The sequence below is a fragment of the Phodopus roborovskii genome, unplaced genomic scaffold (genome assembly GCF_943737965.1).
Source record: "Phodopus roborovskii unplaced genomic scaffold, PHOROB, whole genome shotgun sequence".
In the NCBI taxonomy this organism is placed as follows: Eukaryota; Metazoa; Chordata; class Mammalia; order Rodentia; family Cricetidae; genus Phodopus; species Phodopus roborovskii.
In genome coordinates, this window is record NW_026126413.1 from 13,096,108 (window position 1) to 13,117,904 (window position 21,797).

Below are 21,797 nucleotides of genomic sequence, written 5' to 3' on the forward strand. Positions count from 1 at the left end.
CAGAAGAGGGCACCAGATCTCATTATAGATGGTTATGAGCCACTGTGTGGTTGCTGGGAATTGAACTTAGGTCCTCTGGAAGAGCAGCCAGTGTTCTTAACCTCTGAGCCATCTCTCCAACCCCTTTTTCTTTTCTTTCCTTTTCTTTTTTAAACACAATAATATTTCTGACTGTGAGTGCACACACATTTTCTTTATTTATAGCTTGGCATCTGTTAGTGACAATGAACATGAACATATAGGCATCTCTTTGACATAAATGTTTTCATGTAGTCTGGGGGGGGAACAGAGGAGGGAGTGTTGCATCTGCTGCTTTTTAGTTACTGCTACTCATAACTACGGACAGCCTGTTTTCCCTTATGATTAAAAACAGCATTTGGCTAATGAGCAAAGTGACGAGGTCACCGAGTGAAACTGAAGATACCTGTGAAACAGAGGATGACCTGACGGACGGTGACCTGGGGTACGGCCTCGGAAGAAGACCCGAAGTTTCGTGTTCGAGCACATCTAAGAAAAGGTCAGCTGGAAAGAACCTGAGCCCTCCTCCATGTCCAAGAAATGGGGAAGAAAGAAGTGAAACCATTTTTCAGTATTCCAGGAACAAGGGCTTGCGGGATATGTGCGCGCAGGGATGCAGAGCGCCCAGCTACAGACGGCAGAGCAGTGCTGGTAAGAACTCTGGGGCTCTCTCTCTCTCTCTCTCCCTCCTTCTTTGTGGATAGTATCCGTGCTGTCACTCTCCCAGCACGTGGAAACCGGTAACCGCAGTAGAGTTTCATCTTGAAGATTATTTAGATTAAGTTGATTCATTTATGGGGGTTGGTGCAAGCACAGGCCAAGGTATGCATGCCTCAGCTTGAAGCCTGTTCTTCCTTTCCACGGTGAGTCCCAGGGATGCAGGATCAGGGTAGCAGGTGTCTCTACTTGCTGAGTCACCTCAGCAAGTGATGAGCACAGAAGGTAGTCTGCTTAATGTCGTACTCTGGTAGCTACTTACCTCCAGTCCCATCTCTGTTATGCAGCTTTATACCCCGCCCTCACCCTCCCACCCCAGTTAGCAAACAGGTATTGAGCCCACTAGGTGCCAAGTACAAGTCTAGGTTGTGAAAATACTTGTCTGTGTTCTAAGTTACTCCGGTCAGTGGGGGAGAGAGGGAGACACTGCAGGATGTGTAAAGCTTTAGCAAAAGCAGCTGGGAAATCGGGCTCCATGAACTAACTGACCGCCTAGAAGCTCTTTTTATTGATACACAAAAGGCCTGTTAGCAAGTCCATTCCTGCATACCAAAATCTCTTACCCGAGCTAGGAGTTGTCTTAAGGAGCCATGACCCAAGCAAGCAATCATAATTCCAGGCTTGCCAGAAATGTCTTATGGCTGAGGTTATGCTAAGGTTCTGAAATTCCCAAGAAAGACCAACCCCATAAATCTCAGTAACAATCTCTGATTATTTACGAGAGATTATTTCAAGGCCTAAGTGGTCATCACTCCAGAGTAAATGTCAGGTGCAAGGGGCCTTTTAATATTCCACTATAAATAATAATGAACAAAATATGTAATTAAAGCTACAGAGACCTCTAGTTGGTCTGTCTTTGGGGGAAAAAATTAAAGTTTAGTTCATAGGTATTATTATTGTTACTGAAGCTAAACATTAAAATCCATTTACTCAACTAGAACATTAACGTTTTTCTACACATTTATGTTAAAGAATAACATATCTTTTAGTTTCTGGATACTTTAGGGTTCATTTTTTAAATGATTTGCTTGTTTGATTATTTAATGTATTGAATGTTCTGTCTGTGTGTACATCTTTATGTTAGGAGAGGGCATCAGATCCCACTAGAGATGGTTGTGAGCCACCAGTGGTTGCTGGGAATTGAACTCATGACCTCTGGAAGAATAGTGCTCTTAATCTCTGAGCCATCTCTCCAGCCCTGAACTCAGTGCTCTTAACTATTGAGCCATCTCTCAAGTTACCTTATTATAATTTTTTCATTTTGCTATTTAGAGGCTATATATATAGTTTATAAATAGATGCCCTGTATTTTGCAGAGGGGTGGGACATTTGAGACAGGGTCTCTCTACATAGCCCTGGCTGTCCTGGAACGCACTGTGTAAACCAGGCTGGCTTCAAACTCAGAGATCCACCTGCTTCTGCCTCCCAATTACTAGGATTTAAGGCCACCATGCACAGCTAAATGCCCAGTATTTAACTAAAGAAACTATTCCATTTCTCATTCAATAGATTCTAACTCTGAATTGTCAAATGAACAATTAAGGCAACATCTTCATGAAACTTTAGAGGTATGTCCTGCATGATACCAAGTGAGCATTGCACCCATCTGCTCCTCCCCCTCCCTATTCTCCCCTTCATCTCTTGAGCTCCTACTTTTCATCAGGCCTCCTCTGTTTCTCTCTCTCTCTCTTTCTCTCTCTCTCTCTGTCTATCTTATTTCTCTCCCCGTCTCTATTCTCTCTCTCTCTGTATATATGTATGTATGTATGGGTGGGTGCCTGTGCCACAGCATACATATGGACTTGCTGGAGTTGATTCTCTCGTTCCATCCTGTGGGTACCAGGGATTGAACTCTGGCGCAAGCTCCTTAACCTGCTGAGTCTTCATGCTGGCCCTGATTCTTGTCTTAAAAAAGAAAAGTCCTCTCATGGAAGCATGCCTACCACTTCTCCATCCGGCTTCTCTAAACCTATCAAAACTACTGGGAAAAGTTGGCATTGCCCCCTTTAGATGCCATATTTCTGTCTCCCGAGTGCTGGGATTAAAGGCATGCAGCGCCACGCCCAGCTGAGAACAGCTATTTTGAGACCTTTTGTAAAATAAAACAACACTGAGATTTTTCTTTTTCTTATGATTAGCCAAGTGCCTACACGGGTAAAAGCAAGAGGTTTTGTTTCAACTCTGAAGGGGACCTCTGAGCAGCGGGGCTCCCTTCTGCACCCTAGATTAGGCACATCCAAACACCTGTTTTCACAGAGGTCCTTTATTAATTGGAGAAGAAAAGTTAAATGACTGCTTTCTGACTCAGGCAGAAAACAGCAGCAGATGACCTGGCAGATGTCATTTTTTTGTTTGTTGGTTTTGGTTTTTTGAGACAGTGTTTCTCTGTGTAGCCCTGGCTGTCCTGGAACTTGCTCTGTAGACCAGGCTGGCCTTGAACTCACAGAATCCAGCCTACCTCTGCCTCCTGAGTGCTGGGATTAAAGGCATGTTCCATCACTTCCTGGCTGGCTGGTTTGATTTTTAAGAGGAGAAAAAGGGGAGGTCTGTGTTAGAATGGGCTTGGATTCGGTGCTAGAGGAGCTAGAGGATGAGGGAGGAGGGAAAGGGGTATTTATCCCCTCAGGGACAAAGGACTGCCTCTGGAGGATGAGGGAGGAGGGAAAGGGGTATTTATCCCCTCAGGGACAAAGGACTGCCTCTGGATAGAAGGAGACAGGTGTGACATACAGCAAAAAGTATAGCGGTAAAGGGGAACCCCGTGTTAGGATGAGGTGTTTAGTTTTAATTGGACATGTTAATTAGGTGAACCAAAGGGGGCTTCTGGACTTCAATACTTTGATAGCTGGGCCTTGGTAGTCAGCCTCAGGAGGAGGAAGTGGCCAAATACGGGAACAGACCTTGGTGGCCAGCTTTACAAATGTAATCTAACGGTTTTTAGCAAGGCAGAGGGGGGACAGGGAGAAGGGCAAGGCTTGCCACAGCCACATGCTGGAGTGGGCTGCTGTCCCTTCAGACTGGAGCTTGATAGTGAGCCTCTGGGTTCGCTGCACCGTCAGTAGGAACTCATCCTGGTTTAAGGGGAAATGTGGACAGGGATTACATGCCCTGCAAACAGGAAGGCTTATTGTATTTCTGTCCTCAGGAAGTAGAGATTTTAAAAACTGAACTTGAAGCATCTCAAAGACAACTTGAAGGGAAAGAGGAAGCATTGAAGATCCTTCAGAGCATGGTGAGAATTAATTTCTGAAGTTTTCATCACTTAACACCTTCCAGCAATAAGTAGATTTATAATCCCTGTACTCAGGAGGCAGGAGGGTATAGAGTTCAAGACCAAACTGGGCCATGTCCTATGGTGCCCTCTTCTGGCCTGTAGAGGTACATACACACAGCACTGTATACATGATAAATAAATCTTAAAACACACACATAAACCACCAACAACCAACATAATTAGTGATGTTTTTACCTTGTAAAAGTATCAATGTTTAATATTGCCAGGTTTTTGAGATACATATATTTTAATGGCATAATTTCTTTATTTTTAAGTATACAGGTAATGATTACTAACCTCTGCATTACACAGCTATCACGAGGATCTAATTTTAGAGCATTTCCAGTATTTAAAAACTGGTTCTTGTCAAGGGGCTGGAGAGATGGGTCAGAGATTAGGAGCACTGGCTGCTTTTCCAGAGGCCCTGAGTTCAATTCCCAGTACCCACATGGTGGCTCACAACCATCTAAATTGAGATCTGACATGTAGGCAGAACACTGTACACAGAATATATAAATACATCTTAAAAAAAAAACTTTAAAAAAAAATGAACCACCCACACACTTTTTAATGGGTTTGTCTTTTCACCTTTTCTGTGATCAATCAATTTGTTTCTGTACTCTTTTCGTTAACATGCTTTTGAGGTTCACGCATGTAATAGTTTATTGAGACAGGGTTTCTCTGTGTAATACCCTGGCTGTCCTGTAACTGCTCAGTAGATCAGGCTGGCCTCAAACTCAGAGATCCATCTGCCTCTGCCTTCCAAGTGTTGGGATTAAAGGTGTGCTACCTGGCAATACTTTCTTCCTTTTATTGCTAGTAGTCTGTTGTGTAGCCATACATGTTTTATTTATCCATCACCCACCAGCTGGTGTATATCTGACTTATTTCTTTCTGAATATGGTGAATAACACTGCGTATTTCCCTGCCAAGAAACTGCATTCATTCAATCACATTTGGGAGGAAGGGAGAGCTAAACAAAGATCTTCTGAATTTTAAACTCTCAGTCTTCACAACAGAATTGTTGATGTGACTGTCTCATCCTGCAAATATCCTGTTATCTTAAATTAAAATGTGGGGCTGGAGAGATGGCTCAGCAGTCAGCAGCAATACTGCTTTTGCGTAGGGCCCAAGTTTGCTTTGTAGCACCCATGCCAGGCAGCTCACAACTGCCTATAAGTCCAGCTCCAGGAGTTCTGACACCCCCTCCAAAGAAGCCTCCTCAAGCACCAGCACACACATGCACACATCTACACATAGACACACTGACATAGAAGTACATGTATTGAAAAGAAATAGATGTTTAAAAAATATGCATATATAGATAGGTGTAACTTGCATATATCATGCAGATAGGAATGTTTAAAACTAAATTGTACTGATGCTATTTTTTATTTTTTTCTTAGGCAGTGCTTGACAAAGCCACAAGTCACACACAGACAGTGCTACAAAAAACCATAGAACAAAAGAGATCGTTGGAGAAGGTATTTGCAGTTGCTAACATTGACATGCTAATCTGAAAATATTTAGACATCATTTCCTTAGGTGTGTCATTGAGCTAAGTCTCCAGCAAGTTCTTCAGTCTCTGGTGGTTTTCCCTTTGAACACTTGCATTGTAGAACAGATTGTCACAGGGGTAAAGTATGGCCTCTTTCTCTTTTGTGGCTGCAAAAGGTGTGCCAGCTTAGTATTTCCCATTTTTCTTCTTCATCCTCTGTCCCAGGTAGGGACAGCCTGTTTCTGAGCACTTCACCGTATGTGGAGTTAGGATCATTGTAGATGGAGTTAGGATCATTGTAGATGGAGTTAGGATCATTGTAGATGGAGTTGGGATCATTGTAGATGGAGTTAGGATCATTGTAGATGGAGTTGGGATCATTGTAGATGGAGGAGTTAGGATCATTGTAGATGGAGGAGTTAGGATCATTGTAGATGTCCCTTTCTTATGTCAATTGCATTCTCTCTTGATTCGGCCATTTGGGCTAAGACTCCCAGGACTACATGTGCATAGGTGGGCTCTGAGAAATGTGGGCTCAGTACAACCAAATTTTGAGCTCAGACAGTTTAAAAAGCCCCTATTTTCAAGTGCCATAGACTCTTCTGAGTGGCCTTTTTAACTCTTTTAATTGCTCTATGAGTAAATGCCTTTCACCCATTCAGTGTCTTAAAATGATTCATACTGGTAATTTTCCATGAAATGTTCTTTTTTGTTTGTTTACTTTTTTATTTGAAGGTGCTATTTTTCTTTCTGTAGGAAATAAATGCCTTGCAGTGGGAAATGGAATTTGATCAGGATAGATTTAAAAATACAGAAGAATCTTGGATCCAAAAGTATGACAGGTTTGTATAATTATGGCTCTCTCCAGACTCTCCATCTTGACTCCTCCTTACTACTTCCTCTTCCTCCTTGTCTCCTAGTCCCTCCTATCTTCCTTTCCTATTGGCCAGCAGTGCTTTATTATTAACCAGTATGAGAAACATATTTACAGAATGACCTCTCCCATCAAGTTAGCACTACTTGTAAGTCCAGCTGCCCGATGTGGGTGCTGGGAACTGAACTTGGGTCCTTTGCAAGATCGTTCTGTGCTCTCAGTCCCTGAGTTTCTGTTTTAACTAGATTTACTTCTCCTGTTAAGCTCCTGATACTTAAGGAGATTTTGTAATGAATTCCATGTTTATTCACTCCTGTCCTGATGCTTTCTTTGTTGTTTGTTTTCTGTGGTGCTGGAAGTCAAATCCAGGGCATCATGCATTCCCGTAGGGTAGAAACATCCTCCACCACTGTATTGCCAGCCTTTGTCCTTTCTATTTTTTTTTTAATTATGTGAACGCTAACATAAAATTTACCATCTTGACCATTTAAAGATGTATAGTTCAAGCTGGACAGCGGTGGTGCACACCTTCAATCCCAGCCCTCAGGAGGCAGAGGCAGGTGGATCTCTGTGAGTTTGAGGCCAGCTTGGGCTACAGAGTGAGTTATCCCCCAGTGAAGGACTTTAGATTTGACTCTTTTTTTTAAAGAATTAAGCAATCTTGAGCAGGGGGCTATAGCGATTTCTCATATGCCCTCCCCCATGTACAGCTTCCTGTCGTCCGCATCCTCATCAGCTTAGTTCAGTAGTTATAATCCATGGACCTACAGTGACAAGTATCGACCAATATCCAAGGTTTACATGAGATGGCCTAAGCACAGAATCAGTGTCCAAATGACTATTAAGTTGAATTAAAATTATATTAATGTAAATGAGAATGTGAATTCTGGGTCTGCTTATTTCTCAACTAAATATAAATCGAAGGGTGGTTAGATGGCTGAATAGATAAAAACACTTGTCACCAAGGCCAACGCCTTGAGTTTGATCCCAAGACCCACAGAGTAAAAGAGACCTCACTCCCACAAGTTGTCCTTTGACCCCAATATGTGCATTTTTGTACCTCCCACCAATTAGTAGAATTTAATAAATTATAGAAATAATTTTTTTTTGCTCCTCAAAGAGGTATTAAATTATTTGGTTTTTTTTTTTTTTCCTAGACTAAACTGTGACAATGCAGTCCTCAGAGAGAATCTGAAGGTGAAAACAGAAGAAATTAAAATTCTTAAGTCTGAAAATGCTGGTGAGTAAAGCATTTTAATGATTCTTTAAAATGCATTGGCCCAAGGTGGTGGCTCATATCTCTCATCCCAGCGGAGGCAGAGACAGATGGATCTCTGAGTTCCAGGCCAGCCTGGTCTACAGAGTGAGTTCCAGGACAGCCAGGGCTATGCAGAGAAACCTTGCCTTGGAAATAATAATCGGAACAATAAAATATGTTTAAAGACAGCAAACATAGAATACACTGTAGCAAGAACACTCTTGTCAATATAAAGTACTAGTATTTTGAAGTGATATAATTTAGGGAAAATAAAGAAATGTATCATTTAGATTTTTTAAAAAGAGTTCTTAAAGAAGGTTATCAAGATGAAATCCATACAACATAAAATTAATCCCTTAAAAATAAACAATTGGGCCGGGCGTTGGTGGTGCATGCCTTAATACCAGCACTTGGGAGCCAGAGCCAGGCGGATGTCTGTAAGTTCCAGACCAGCCGGGTCTACAGAGCTAGTTCCAGGACAGGCTGTAAAGTTACACAGAGACACCCTGTCTCAAAAAACAAAAACTAAAACAAACAAATAAACAAACAAACAATTGGGAAGTGTTGATGAAGGGGGTGGGAGCTGGATATGATCACACTACATTATATACATGTCTGAAATTTTTGAAAACTATATAATTTAGTGCTGTTGACATACTGTGTAGGTACTGTCACAGTACCTACTGTCACTCAACCACTGCCACAATATATATTCTGAAGTAAAGACTGTTCAGTTTTGGGGCTGGAGAGATGGCTCAGTGGTTAAGAACACCAGCTGGTATTCCAGAGGTCCTGAGTTCAATTCTCAGCAACCACATGATGGCTCACAACCATCTGTAATAGGATCTGGTGCCCTCTTCTGGCCTGAAGGGATAAATGCAGACAGTACACACTACATACATAATAAATAAATCTTAAAAAAAAAAAAAAAAAAGACTGTTCAGAACTGTATCCCTTCTGAGCCAGTTTCTTTTTTTTTTTTTATGCATATAGAGTATTTTTTATTTAATTTTATATAACAAAGTCCAATTAAATGAAAACAAACATTTATACACAATATTTGGCAATTTGGGCGTCGTTCTTTCCAAACTACTTCCTGCTGGTAAGGGGCGCTGTCTTGGGGGATTCGAAGAAGATTCAGATATCCTAGCTGTAGTCTGTAGGGCTGTTTTGTCCAGCTGTTTGGAATGTAGGATCAGCTTGTACTCTGTTTCAGGCGGTCTGGTGTGATCAAACCACATTAGTCTGGAAGGAATCCACATCTTTTCATTTTCTGTGGAAACAAAAATAGAAATACTTTTCCCCAGTAACTTGTTCTTCAACTTAAATTTTGGAGTCAAAGCGTTTTTTTTTTTTTTTTTTTTTATTATTTTACATGTCGATCCCAGTTCCCTCTCCCTCCCTCCCTCCCTCCCCCCAAGCCCTCCCTCCCTCCTTCCCTCCCTTTTGCCCTCTCTACCCTCTCCCATGCACTCTAAACACCCTCCCCTCCCAACCCCCCACCACAATACAATATGTAGGGGAATGCCATCCAGTTGGGGTCATGTAGATCTGACAGGTCCTGTGAAGTAGGGACTAGGGCTTCTCTCCTATCTCTCTAGAATAAGGCAGTTATCCCTCCATGGGGGATATGTTTGCAAAGTCCTTTTGTGCACCAGGGATACATCCTGGCTCCACTGTCTGAGGTCTCTTAGACTGCTCAGACCTTCTGGCTGAGACCCATATTCAGGGGGGTCCGAGTCAGACCCCTGTTGGCTTCCCAGCTATCAGTCTAGTGGCCATTAGCTCCTCCTTGTTCAGGTAAGCTGTCCTGAGCCAGTTTCTATATAAAGGGCTCGGCAAGGTGGTAATACAACCTGTAAGCCCACCATTTGGGAAGCTGAGACAGAAGGATTGCCATGAGTTTGAGGACAGTCTGGGCTCCACAGTGAATTCTAAGCCAGTCAAGGCTAGAGTAAGAAACACTCTCCAAAAAGCAAAATAGAATGACAGTAGAACATGAGGCTAAGGCAGCTGTGTGTGTGTTCCCATGTGTAAAATCTGTATGTCACATATGTATGCCCTTACATAATGAAGAACCACATTAGTGTAGGATATGTGGACTTTCATGTGTGGGATATGTATATTGCATATCCCTCATATGATGAACCACCTTATGAACCACCTTATGGTGAACAATGGTAGAATCATGGTAGCACTGATTTTTCTTACAAATTAGATTTTAAAAGTTTTTATTTTATGTGCATTGGTGTTTTGCCTACAGGTGGTATCAGATCTTGGAGTTACAGACAGTTGAGCTGCCATGTGGGTGCTGGGAATTGAACCTGGGTCCTCTGGAAGAGCAGTTAGTGCTCTAACCTGCTGAGCCATCTCTCCAGCCCTGTCCTTATAGATTTATAAGAAAAGATGCTAATTGGTGTCCTCAGCAGAAGCTAAGTGATGGTTGGAAGGGAACAAAACAAGCTCTGATCAGATCTCGTGGCTTAGAGACTCTTGGTGCTCATGTGGCCCCAGAGGAGATCTGGACACAGGTGTGTCTGAGTATGCAGCTGTTACCTGTTAGGTTAGTTTAGGGCAGAAGCTTCCAGAGTCACAAGCCCTCATTGCCTTCTTTGACCCTCACTGAACCTCGAGAGGAAGCTCCTGTTTTCTGTTCTTCACTAGACAACAGGCTCTCCCTTTCTTTGATGTGGCCAGAGCCTCCTATGAAAACTCTTGTTTCTTGAGACAGGGTCCTACTAGGTTACCCTGGCTGTCAAAGCACTCACTGATCAGACTGGCCTCAAAATCACAGCCCTGCCCAGCCTCTTATGAAAACTCTTTGTAGCTGTTACTGCTTTGAGACAGGGTTTCTCTGTGTAGCCCTGGCTGTCCTGGAGCTCTCTGTGTAGACTAGGCTGGCCTTGCACTTACACAGAGATCCATCTGCCTCTGCCTCCTGAGTGCTGGGACTAAAGTAGTGTGTCAATGTACCTGGCTTGAAAACCCTTTTTTTTTTTTTTTTTTTTTTTTTTTTTTGGATTGAAAAAACTCTTAATAGAAAAAAAAAAATCTGATGGACTTTGGTTAACTGACATGAATATAGTATGGGAGATCTCACTACCTAATCTCATTGTCTGAAGTAGAATACATAGAAAAGACGAGTTATTTTTACTTAGTGATTTACTTTAAAGGTGCTTTTCCTGCCTGCTGGACAAACATAACTTCACATGTTACCTGGAACAGAATGACCTGGATAACAGCTGAAACAATTCACTGTTCCCTTACCAACCTGTACCTTGTTTTTTCTGCCAATTCCCTTGGTTTTAGAGCATCCAATGAGAATACAAACCAGACCAGGAGGCATCCTGGCTCCGGTCCACTGATGACGTCTCACCTCTTCCAGACCCATGGGTGTCAGAGTGCATATTTCCAGAAATATTCCCATAGATTCTTCAGAGTCACTGAATAACTTACCTTACATGTTCACTTAAAAAAAGACAGAGAGGGAGGGGGCTGGAGACACGGATCAGCGCTTGAGAGCACTGGCTCCTCTTCTAGAGGACCCATGTTCAATTCCCAGCACCTATAAGCAGCTCATGTCTCGAGAAAAACAACAAGTCTACAAACTTCCCTAAGCAAACAGCAGGCCTGGGTAGCAAAGTTAAGAGGTTTCCCCACTAGAAGTAGCAATTATATTTCTCTTCTCTGCCATGCTACCCATTTCATCAGACAAGTTTTCTGGATGGTGGGACAGCAGATAATGTCTGCTGTATGTGTCGCTTAGAAGAAACGAGTGCATGGCTTTGGTGTAACGCCACAGAGAGGCTGCAGTTGGCCTGGGAACTAACAGTGTCGTTGTGGCCCTTCCTAGTTCTGAACCAGCGGTATTTGGAGGCCCTCGCCATGCTTGATATCAAACAGCAGAAGATGGCTCAGGAAGACATTGGGCAGGAGGGCAGTGGCTTTACAGAGGTATCAGGTCTCGAGGTACGTGTGCAATGTGAAAGCCAGATGGGAGGGTATCTTCTGCTTTCCTGTTCCCTGCTGCTGGCTCTAGGACGACAGCAACATACTTAGCTACGCAGACTATGGTATGCGAGGTCCTTAGTGTTAGGATACAGTGGCGGATTCCATGGCAGGCGAGGGTGACCGAGGTGGGGGGCGATGAACATGCCAGGCAGACAGAGCTTAGTGAGAAGTTTTATTAGAGAGGGGAGGAGATGGAATGGGGGGGGGGGAGAGAAAGAGAGAGAGAGAGGAGGGAGGGGAGGGGAAGGGAAGGGGAGAGGAAGAGAGAGGAGGGAGACAGGAAAAGTCCTGTCTGCCCCAGGGGAGCAGCTGGAAAGAGATCGAGGTCTTTCTTTTAAAGGGGTCCTTTGCACCTGGGCTGACCAGGGTACTGCCTGAGAGCATTCTGCCAGGTGCCAGGGGCAGGCCAGCGTAATGCCTGAATCCTTACAGGTAGGACTGCCCAGGTTGCTGCTGGCCAGCTGCTGCTGCCATGCCTGAGTCAGCCATGCCTCCCTGCTGGGTGGTACTGGCTCTCACACATTACCCTCACTGAAGGGATGCAACGGGGTGTCATGGGACTAAGGCTGGGTAAGAGTTATTTCCCCATGGTAAAAGGGAACCTGTGGCTTACCCAGGTTCAGAACAAAGATCTGCTGATGGGTTGTCTGTGGCTTACAGTGTGGAAGTTTAGCTCGTGAGGGACAAGGGACATTAGCATTTCTAAGAAGCATGCCTTCCACACAGAAAAAAAGAAAGCATCTGTCACCAAGAACAAGCATTGCACTGTCCCTCCCAAGAGTCGCCATCCGAGACTGACTCATTTAATCCTCACAATCACACTACATCACACATGAGGTGAGACAGGAATGAGGGGGTAATTTTCCCCGCCACACCGCTAGTTAGATAATTTTACAGTAAGTTCCTTATGAAAGTTCAAAATGCATGGTTTAATGCTATGTAAACTACCCCTGTGAAATTAGTAAGTGTGCCTAGCTGCTATAATGGGTTAAAAGCAAAAGGGATGTTCTTGCTTTTCTTTGAGTTACAGTGATCAACCGGGGGATCCTATTTCTTCATATTCGCCTCAGTCAAGTTTCAAGGGGTCAGGCTACAAGTAACTTCACTACAGTCATTGCCCGACAAATATTCTAAATTATAGTGCATGATTTATTAATTTTATATATGAGTGCTCTATCTGCATGTACACCTTTATGTGAGAAGAGGGAATCAGATCCCACTAGAGATGGCTGTGAGCCACCATGTGGGTGCTGAGAATTTAACTCAGGACCTCTGGAAGAGCAGCCAGTGCTCTTAACCACTGAGCCAGCCCCGCAGAATAATGTTTTTTAGGAGTGGAACAATGATCGCTTCCCCCAGGGTAAAATAAAACTCAGTGTTCATGCTGAGCAGTCTTGTTGGAGGAGATGGACACAGGGAAATGCTGGCTGTAAGGCCACACCTATCGTGGGAAGCACTCACTCTGGGTGTTAGTCCTAACAGCTTGGCTAGGCTAAATTCTTGCTCCATATCCAAAGCTATTGGAGATGAATACCAGGATTAAAGATTTTGAGGCAGGGGAGAAAGGAATGTAAATTCTTTGAAGTTTTTGTTGCAAGTAATGATGTCTCACTTGTGGTCATTCCCACTCAGATCATGAATTCCTCACCTCAAATTTCCTTTAGAAATGTTATACATACGTCATGCATAACATATTGCATATGTGTACACACACACACTTTCTACGTTCTCTGATCAGAGGCTTGACTAGCATGTGCATGGCTGTGGGGTGGTGTTTGTATGTGGCTGAGACGGTGTGACACTTGGTAAAAGGTAATGCCTTTGGGTTTCAAGCTTGCAGTCCTCGGAGCCTGCCTGTGTCTCGGGCCTGGAGGGAGCCCCTGTGTTTGTGCCAAAATGGCAGCATCCACTCGGAAACTGGTTCTTCAGCTCAGACAAGAGGTATTTATCAGATGCCTTGATTCAGTCCCTTTATTAGCAGTAGGATAAATGGCAGTATTTGCAATAACGAACTTCATCTTAGGCTGTGGAACCTATGCTTGGTTTTGTGTGATAGCATTAACTTGTACACTAGATTCTGTTTACCTGGTTCCAAAACACACATAGTACATTGCATGAAATCTGAAGCCAGGTAAAGTTGTTTGACTAGGTATGTAGTTAATATTTCTTAAGTTCATATTTTCTCATTTATACACGGCCCTCAAATCACAGTTGACAGAGGGAAAGGGTGTGGAATTAACACAGGGAGTGGAGAGATGAACATGGAACTTATCTGAAATGGAAGGATGCATGTACCTGACCAGCTGTGCACCTTAGTGCCATCATTTGCTTCTGGGTGGCTTAGGGCTGAACAGGCCCCAGTCCTCTCATGTGTTAACAGGATGGTAACTGTCTTGAGAAAATAGCCACAAAAGGCCAGGCATTAATCAGCCGATAGTTGCCCTTATAATTGGACTTTAATTATGAATGTTTATAAACCAAATTTGTGATCTGATATACTTCTGAAACTGTTTCACTCTTTGTTTTGTACTGAGACAGGGTTTCTCTGTGTAGCCCTGGCTGTCCTGGAACTCGCTGTGTAGACCAGGCTGGCCTTGAACTCAGAGATCTGCCTGCCTCTGCCTCCCCAGTGCTGGGATTAAAGTCATGTGCCACTATGCCCTCCCACTGTTTTGCCTTTTTTAAAGATATGGAACTTAAAGGAAGGCTAACAGCCAAACATTCGCTAGCCCTTAAGAAAGCATATAATCACATAGAGCAGACTTAGTTCAGCTAGGGGAGGAACTGGAATGTAGCCTTGGGTGGTTTCCTTCTTTTCAGCCATGCTCTTCTTCCAGGATTTGGGCAGGACACACAGGGCCAAGCCAGGGTAGTGAGCTTCAAGAGCCGGATGGGTAGAGAGCTGCCAGGTGAGGCAGACTGCTGAACCCAGGCCAGAGTGCTGAACAATGGGCGAGTGCTGACTTAAGCAAACTAAATGGAAGAGGCTAGGAATACAGCGATTCATATATTAACACGATTCCAATTTCACCCCTCAATCCCCAATCCTCAATCTCTTTCAGTTGGAAATTCTGCAGAAAAGTAAGGAAGAGGCTCACATAATGGCAGATGCATTCAGAATCGCCTTTGAGCAACAACTAATGAGGAAACACGAGCAGACACTGAGACTGGCGCACGTGGATATGTGTAGAAAAGCAGCCACACGGGTAGACAGGCAACGCCCGAAAGAGGATGGTAACCAGGGGCAACGCCCGAAAGAGGATGGTAACCAGGGAGAGTGGGGGTTGTAGTGGCTTTGGGATCTAATCAAAGTCAATAAAGTCAGGAAAGGTATGATTGAAACTTTCCACCTACTTAGCATTCATTTTAAATTTAGCAAGTGTTGGGGATAAAGAGATGGGCTCAGCAGCAGAAGAACTTGCTGCCAAGCCTAACAACTTGCGTTTCATCCCTGAACCCAAAAGTGGAGGGTGTTTGTTGGGTATTCTGTATTTCAAGGGTTGGTCAAAGAGAGTCACTCCAAGATGAATCTTAGGCTCGCTGGCAGCAGGGAGGGGCAGTTTCTATGAACTGAACCCCAAATAGCTGTGCAAATGGGGTATTTGTTGATTGTTACCCAAAAGGTATTTTGGGGGGATAAAACAAGTCCCTCATATCAAAGCCCCTGACCTAATCTACATGCTCTCTGAAGGAAAACATCACACCCCAGCAGCCTTGGTTCTTATTGTGTACTGTGTGCAGTACCCAATAATTCAAGACATCCAGATGTGCCAGGACCATCTTGTGACCAAATTCATGTAAAGGCTATAAAACATCTCCAGAAAACAACTGTGTAGATAACAGCAAACAATCACTGTTTCCCACAATGATTTCTCCAAGGCCTAAGTACTTCTAGAAAACAACTATTCATTCTGAAGTTTACCCTAGGTACAGTGAAAACAATTATTTCATTCTGATGTGTACCCTAGATACAATGATTCACTAACTTTTCCTCTACAGGAGGGAGAAAGCTGACTACGCAGAGGTGTCCTCTGTCTCCACAGCAGGCCATGGCTGACACATATGCTCACACATACATCATGTACACACACACATGAACACACAATGATTTTTGTTTTGTTGTAAATAAGTACCTGGGAAGCACCAGACATGGTGGAACATACCTGTATTGCTACGATGCAGGGGGCTGAGGCAGAAATCCTAAGACATTGGCAATTGCATATGCAAATGAGCTTCAAAGTTAATAAAACCATAAACAGAATAAGCTCTTTCTAACAGTTCTTGTGATGGTGTGTGCATGTGTGTGCAGACAAGCATGCAGGTGCTGAGTGTAGTCAGAATTTCCTTTGGGCTGCCAACTAGCTCCCAAATAACGACAGGAGATTTATTATTAATTTTGAATGCTCGGCCTTAGCTTAGGCTTGTCCCACTAATTCTTTTAAATAAGCTTAACCTGTTTCTATTCATCTGTGTTTTGCCTCAGAGCTTTATAATTTTCATTCTGTATGTACTACTTTCCTGCTTCCTATGTGTCTGGCTGACAGCCCCTGGCGTCTCTTGGCATCTCTTTTCTTTCTTCCTCCTACTTACTCTCTCTGCCTGGAAGGTCTGCCTATATCTCCTGCCCAGCTATTGGCCATTTAGCTTTTTATTAGACCGATCAGGTGCCTTAGGCAGGCAAATTAAACTAACACAACACATCTTTACATAGGTAACCTAATAGTCCACAGCAGCCTAGGAAGACCAGAAGAGGTTGCTCGAGTCGGTAGGTACAGGTGGTTGTAATGAGTTCACAGCCCAGCCAGCTCTTCAGTGCTGTTTCTAGAACACAAGATTATGCTAAGTGGGAAGAGACATAATTAATACATGAACTCTGATTAGTTGGGAATGGTGGTGCATGCTTATAATCCCAGCACTCAGAAACCGAGGCAAACAACTAACTGGAGGTCCTAAATCAAGACTCTCAAACAAAGGAAAGTAACAATGAGCATAGAGCATTTAGCTGGGCATGGTGATGCACACCTTTAAACCCAGCACCAAGGAGGCAGGTGGATCTCTCTGAGTTCCAGGCCAGCATGGTCTACACAGGAGTTGTAGGCTCATCGGAGTCACCTGCTAAGTATTGGATCTCCAGTAATTGGATTCCTCTGGTGATGCAATAAGCCGAATCAAACCGAATTAATAAATCCTGATTTAATAAACAGCAAAGCAAAGCACCATACTCTGGGTGACTCTTAGGAATGGGCCAGGTCTTAAATCCCCTGTAGATGTGGTCTTGACCAGATCGAGGGGAGGAGCTGACCCTTGGTGTGCTTTGTGAGGGGTGGAGTCTGGAATGAGGAGTGAGGCTGAGCTGAGATTTCCAACACCTAGTGAGACCTTGTATCAAAAACAACAAAGAAAGTGGCATTTAGCTGAGCATGAAGACTTGTGTCAGAAATCCCAGCATTTAGGAGGTAGAGGCAGGAGGATCAGAAACTCAATCCAGCCTAGGCTTGAGTTTCAGCCCTGGGATCCATACATAGTGGAAAGAGAGAACTGATCCCCAAAAGTTGTCCTCTGACCTCCATACGCTTGCCAGGGCACACGTGTATCCATCTGCCTCCCAAGGGCTGGGATTACAAGCGTGTGTTCCACACCTGGCTTTTTCTACAGATTTTGTCTTTGTGATGCATCAAGATATAGAAAACCACTTTGTATGCTAATTCTGTGCTAAGTGTTTTCACAATTATGTTTCTATGATGATAAACGAGCCACAAAACCTACCCGTTTTAATTGAGTCTAGTACAGCAGTAAGTTATCTAACCACCACGGAGCTTCAGAATTACCTTCTTAAAGAGGAACTGTGTCATTAAGTAACGACTCTCCCAGCTTGTGGTATACAATGAAAATGTTAAATATGATAAACTTTATGGATATTTTGTCATCTTAAGAAATGACAATGGCAAATAGGAAGGTTCTCCCAATTCTGAGGACAGGATGAAGCTCAGAAAACTCATCTGAAACTTTGGTTGCGAGGCTGAGTGAGGAGTTTGTGCAGGCCTTTCTGACTCTAAGCTGTTTGCATGGGCAAGGCGTCTGTGGCCTGCACTTGTCAGACCTGTGCAGTGTTTCCAAATAGTGTGGTTAGTGGCTGGCATTTAAAATTGGGAAATCTCACACAGACCTGGATTTCTGCTTCCAGGAGATTGTGATGACCTAGAGCTTGAGCACCGAGTTTCCAGCAGCATGCCACCCCCTCCAAGTCCCCACCCACACCTGGAACCTACATCCCGCCATCATGCTGTGCAACCTTGTGGTTTTGTGAGAATGACCTTTAGATTGTTTTAGGAATTTCTTAGCCTTGGCTCACATGCAGGTAATGTCAGTGAGTATATTTTTCTCAGCTGGATTCTCCCACTGAATTTTAGGATATGCATCACGAAGGACAAAGAAGACCTTAGGGCAGAGGCTGCTGGGGATACTCCCTTCAGAAAACAGTTCCAAGAAGGCTGAAGACCAAGACAAGACACAAGAAGTCGTCAAGATGCTAATAGACTTGGTTAGTGCTGGGCTGCCACTTGCTTTTTGCTAGGGCTGTGGTTCAGCTCATCCATGGCCTCCTACTCTAGGCCTTGCTTGCTTCTTGAACAATTTTCTTCACTGGGCACCACTCCCCATCATCCCTGCCAACTCTGCCCAGCTCCCTGCTGATCACTTCTGTGCAGGTTTAAAGTCCCACATCTGAAGAGGGGGGCAGTGACTCATTCTAGCCAGTTCAACTGCCTGTTTACATGCAGCTCAGGGCATTTCAGTGTTCCAGGCACAATATCCTTAAATCACCAATACAACCTGCCATCAGTCCTGGTACCCTTCCACAAATAGCTACAGAGCCATCACACTTAACTCTGCTGATGCATTTATTTGCATATAAATAGATGGAAACAATTTTAGATACAGCTTTAAATGTTCTTTCAGAAGTCAGGGCATGTTTCAATTACATACACATATACAATCATCTCCGTATCTAGCTTACTTACAGGGTTAAAGAGAAGTCACACTAACTCGTTGGGTTTTTTAAAGGAAGTTTTATTATTGTTGTACATATGTATGATGTATGTGTGAGCACAACATACCATGGCAAATGTGTTGGTCAGAAGACAACTATGTAGATCAACTTTCTCCTTCCGTCTTTCTGTGAGTTCTGAGGATAGGACTGAGTTTGGCAAACCTGCATATTGAGTACCCTACTTGATAAGCCATCTCATTCCTGTTCTCCACCCCCACCCCACCCAAGAGAATCATGGGGCTGGAGAGATGACTCAGTTTGGCTCCACTGACATTGAGTGTAATGTAAACCTGTAATCCAGTTTTGGAAGATCTGACACCCTCTTCTGGCTCCTCAGGTATCTACACACACATGGCACATATACATATATACACCTAAAAATTTAAAATAAAAAAACAAAGCACAATTCCAGCCATTGAGATGGCTCAGTGGGTAAAGGAGCCTACTGCCAAGCCAGACAAATTGAATTTGATCCCAGGACCTGCATGGTAGAAGGAAGAATTGACTCCTACAAGTTGCTCTCCAACACCCACACATAATTTTCATGCACACATATAAACTTAAAAATGTCACTTAAATCCCCCAGCATTTGATTCAAGATTATTCTAAATTATGAGAACTTTAAAATTTAGGATGCAGTATCTTGATAAGATGCAACACTCCCTTTCCTGCATATACCCTGACTTACACATCCCTAACTTCTGTTTACAGTTGAATGACAAAGAAGAAGCATTGGCTCATCAAAGAAAGGTCAGTTACATGCTTGCTCGGGCCCTGGAAGATAAAGACACCGCAGCAAAGACTAAAGACAAAATCCCCAGGGACCAGAATTCCCCATCCATAAGCACCTGGCAGGAAGCTTCAGAACACTGTGTTTTGCATGACCCAACACACTCAAATGTCCATGTTTCTGATCCCGTGGGTTGCGTTTGTTCAGTCCAGCATCCCCAGGGAGATTCAGACTGCAGAACTCTTAAAAGATCCTGTTCTTTGCCATCGACTATACTTCAAAAACAAACCAGATGAAATCAGAATTAGAGCTGCTAAAAATCAGATTTTGGAGTTGGAAATGTGTCTCAGAGGAGGACACTTGGTCAGTGTGCATAGGCCTTGGGTTTAGCACATGGTGGTACACACATTTAATCCCAGCACTTGGAAAGCAGAGACAGACAGTAGATCTCCGACTTTGAGAACAGCCTTGTCTACAGAGCCTGTTCCAGGACAAGGGCTACCCAAAGGAACCATGTCTTGAAAAATCAAAACAAAACAAAAAAGGCCTTGGGTTTGATGTTCAGCATTGCAAAGACTTTGAGAAAGAACACAAGAGGATCATACTTCTAAATCCTAGCATTTGGGAGCCTTAGACAAAAAGACTGCTATGAATTTGACTAGATTACAGTAAGACTATTGCCAATGTTGATAATATTAAGAAGCTGTATGCTTTCTAGATGTTTTTAAAATGTGTTAACACGGTGATTTACAAAGTATTACGTTCGTCGTGATATCTGAATACATGGATTAACAATGTATGTGTTTTGAACACATCCCCCTCTTTAATTTTAGGATGCAGCTTAAGTAATCAAACCTTTAACACATGTTCAATAAGAAATGTATTATATAAGTATTGTATAAGAAATGCATTGTGTGGGCATTTTATTTATAAAATACTTTTCCATACTTTGTGACAGTTTCAATGTTTACCTATCTTATAAACAGATATTCTTGGGAAAAATTAAAAGTTCTTTATGGAGCTGGGGAGATGGCTCAGCTGGTAAAGTGTCTGTTATGCAAGCATGAGGCTGTGTTTGGTCCTCAGTAGCCAGGTGAAAAGCAGGCAGGTTGAGTGGAGTATACCCATAACCTGACTGCTGGAGATGCAGGTGCTTGCAGGCTAGCCAGCAGCCTAACAGGAGAGCCACAGACCCCAGAGAGACCCTGTCTCAAAGATAAGGCAGAGAACACCTAAGGCTGACTTCTGGTAAGCACATGCATGCACACATGTGTACATACATACACACATGAAAATAATTCTTCTGTTGGGTGTGATGGTACATTCTTGTATACCCAATACACAAGACAGAGGCTTCAGGGTTGCAAGTCTTAGGACAGCCTGGATGCTACCACAAAAACTGTCTCAGAAACCAAAGCTAGAGTGGGGACATAGTTCAGTGGGTAAAGGCTCCTGCTACCAAACACGATGACTTGAGTTTGATCCCCAGCATCCACAAAGTGGCAGGAGAGAGCCAACTCCCAAGAGTTGTTCTCTGATCTCCACACTTTCACTGTGGCTTATACTTGCCCCTACATAAATAAAACCGGGCGAGGTGGTGCATACCTTTAATCCTAGCACTCAGGAGATAGAGGCAGGCAGATTTCAGTTTGAGTCCAGCCTGGTGTATGTGGTGATACTCTGAGAAAAAAAAAAAAAAAAAAAAAAAAAACCAAACAAAACCATAAATAATAAAAATATTTAAAAAACCAAAAGTTTAACATTATAGTAGTATTTATTAAGAATAACTATATGGATCTTAGGTAGGATAAATATCAATATAACAAACAATACTTAGGAATAAACAGCTAATTTTAAAATTTTCTTGGGGGGGGGGATACAGGTTTGAGACAGGATTTCTCTGTGTTAACAGCCCTGGATCTCATTTTCTATACCAGGGTGTCCTCGAACTGAGAGAGATCCACCTGCCTCTGCCTCCCGAGTGCTGGGTTAAAAGCGTGTGCCACCACCACCCAGCTAAAAATCTCTTTACCTGCCATTTTCAGAATGTTTTATTTACTACCATTCAAAATTCTGAAATGAATTGTTGACGTCCATAAAAAGTTATGGTGGCTTTTTTTGCAATATTTTCATACTAATTACTAGCTCCTTTCACAGTGTATTCCCTTGGAGCCAAACCTAATGTATGCTTACTTAGTAAGCTCTCATTCTGTCCTGGAAGTGGATGTGATGGTCCCAGAAAAGGTCTCAGCTGAAGTTGTCTGAGCTTCTTCATAAGGGTTATGCTTTTGCCTGGAAAATGGTATGAACACTTCAACTTTCTAGTTATTAAAAGTTAAGTACTATAGGGCTATCAACAGGCCACAACA

General features: G+C 43.2%; 1 protein-coding gene across 1 annotated transcript; it reads left to right on the top strand.

Annotated features, from left to right (window-relative positions):
* Nucleotides 1–379: 379 nt before the first annotated feature.
* Ccdc125 (coiled-coil domain containing 125) lies at nucleotides 380–20,375 on the top strand. Its single transcript, XM_051182853.1, has 11 exons — nucleotides 380–669; nucleotides 2,245–2,303; nucleotides 3,881–3,967; nucleotides 5,416–5,493; nucleotides 6,264–6,349; nucleotides 7,539–7,621; nucleotides 11,493–11,608; nucleotides 13,484–13,591; nucleotides 14,713–14,884; nucleotides 18,061–18,191; nucleotides 19,410–20,375. Exons 1-11 carry the CDS (start codon nucleotides 384–386, stop codon nucleotides 19,722–19,724), a joined length of 1,521 nt encoding a protein of 506 aa, XP_051038810.1. The 5' UTR covers nucleotides 380–383; the 3' UTR covers nucleotides 19,725–20,375.
* The last annotated feature ends 1,422 nt before the right edge of the window (nucleotides 20,376–21,797 follow it).

Excerpts from the sequence above, each read along its gene's own strand:
- Ccdc125 (XM_051182853.1), top strand. The coding sequence starts at position 384 with ATGAGCAAAGTGACGAGGTCACCGAGTGAAACTGAAGATACCTGTGAA. Across the intron at positions 2,304-3,880 it reads ATCTTCATGAAACTTTAGAG|GAAGTAGAGATTTTAAAAAC; the intron begins GTATGTCCTGCA and ends TTCTGTCCTCAG. Across the intron at positions 5,494-6,263 it reads AAAAGAGATCGTTGGAGAAG|GAAATAAATGCCTTGCAGTG; the intron begins GTATTTGCAGTT and ends TTCTTTCTGTAG.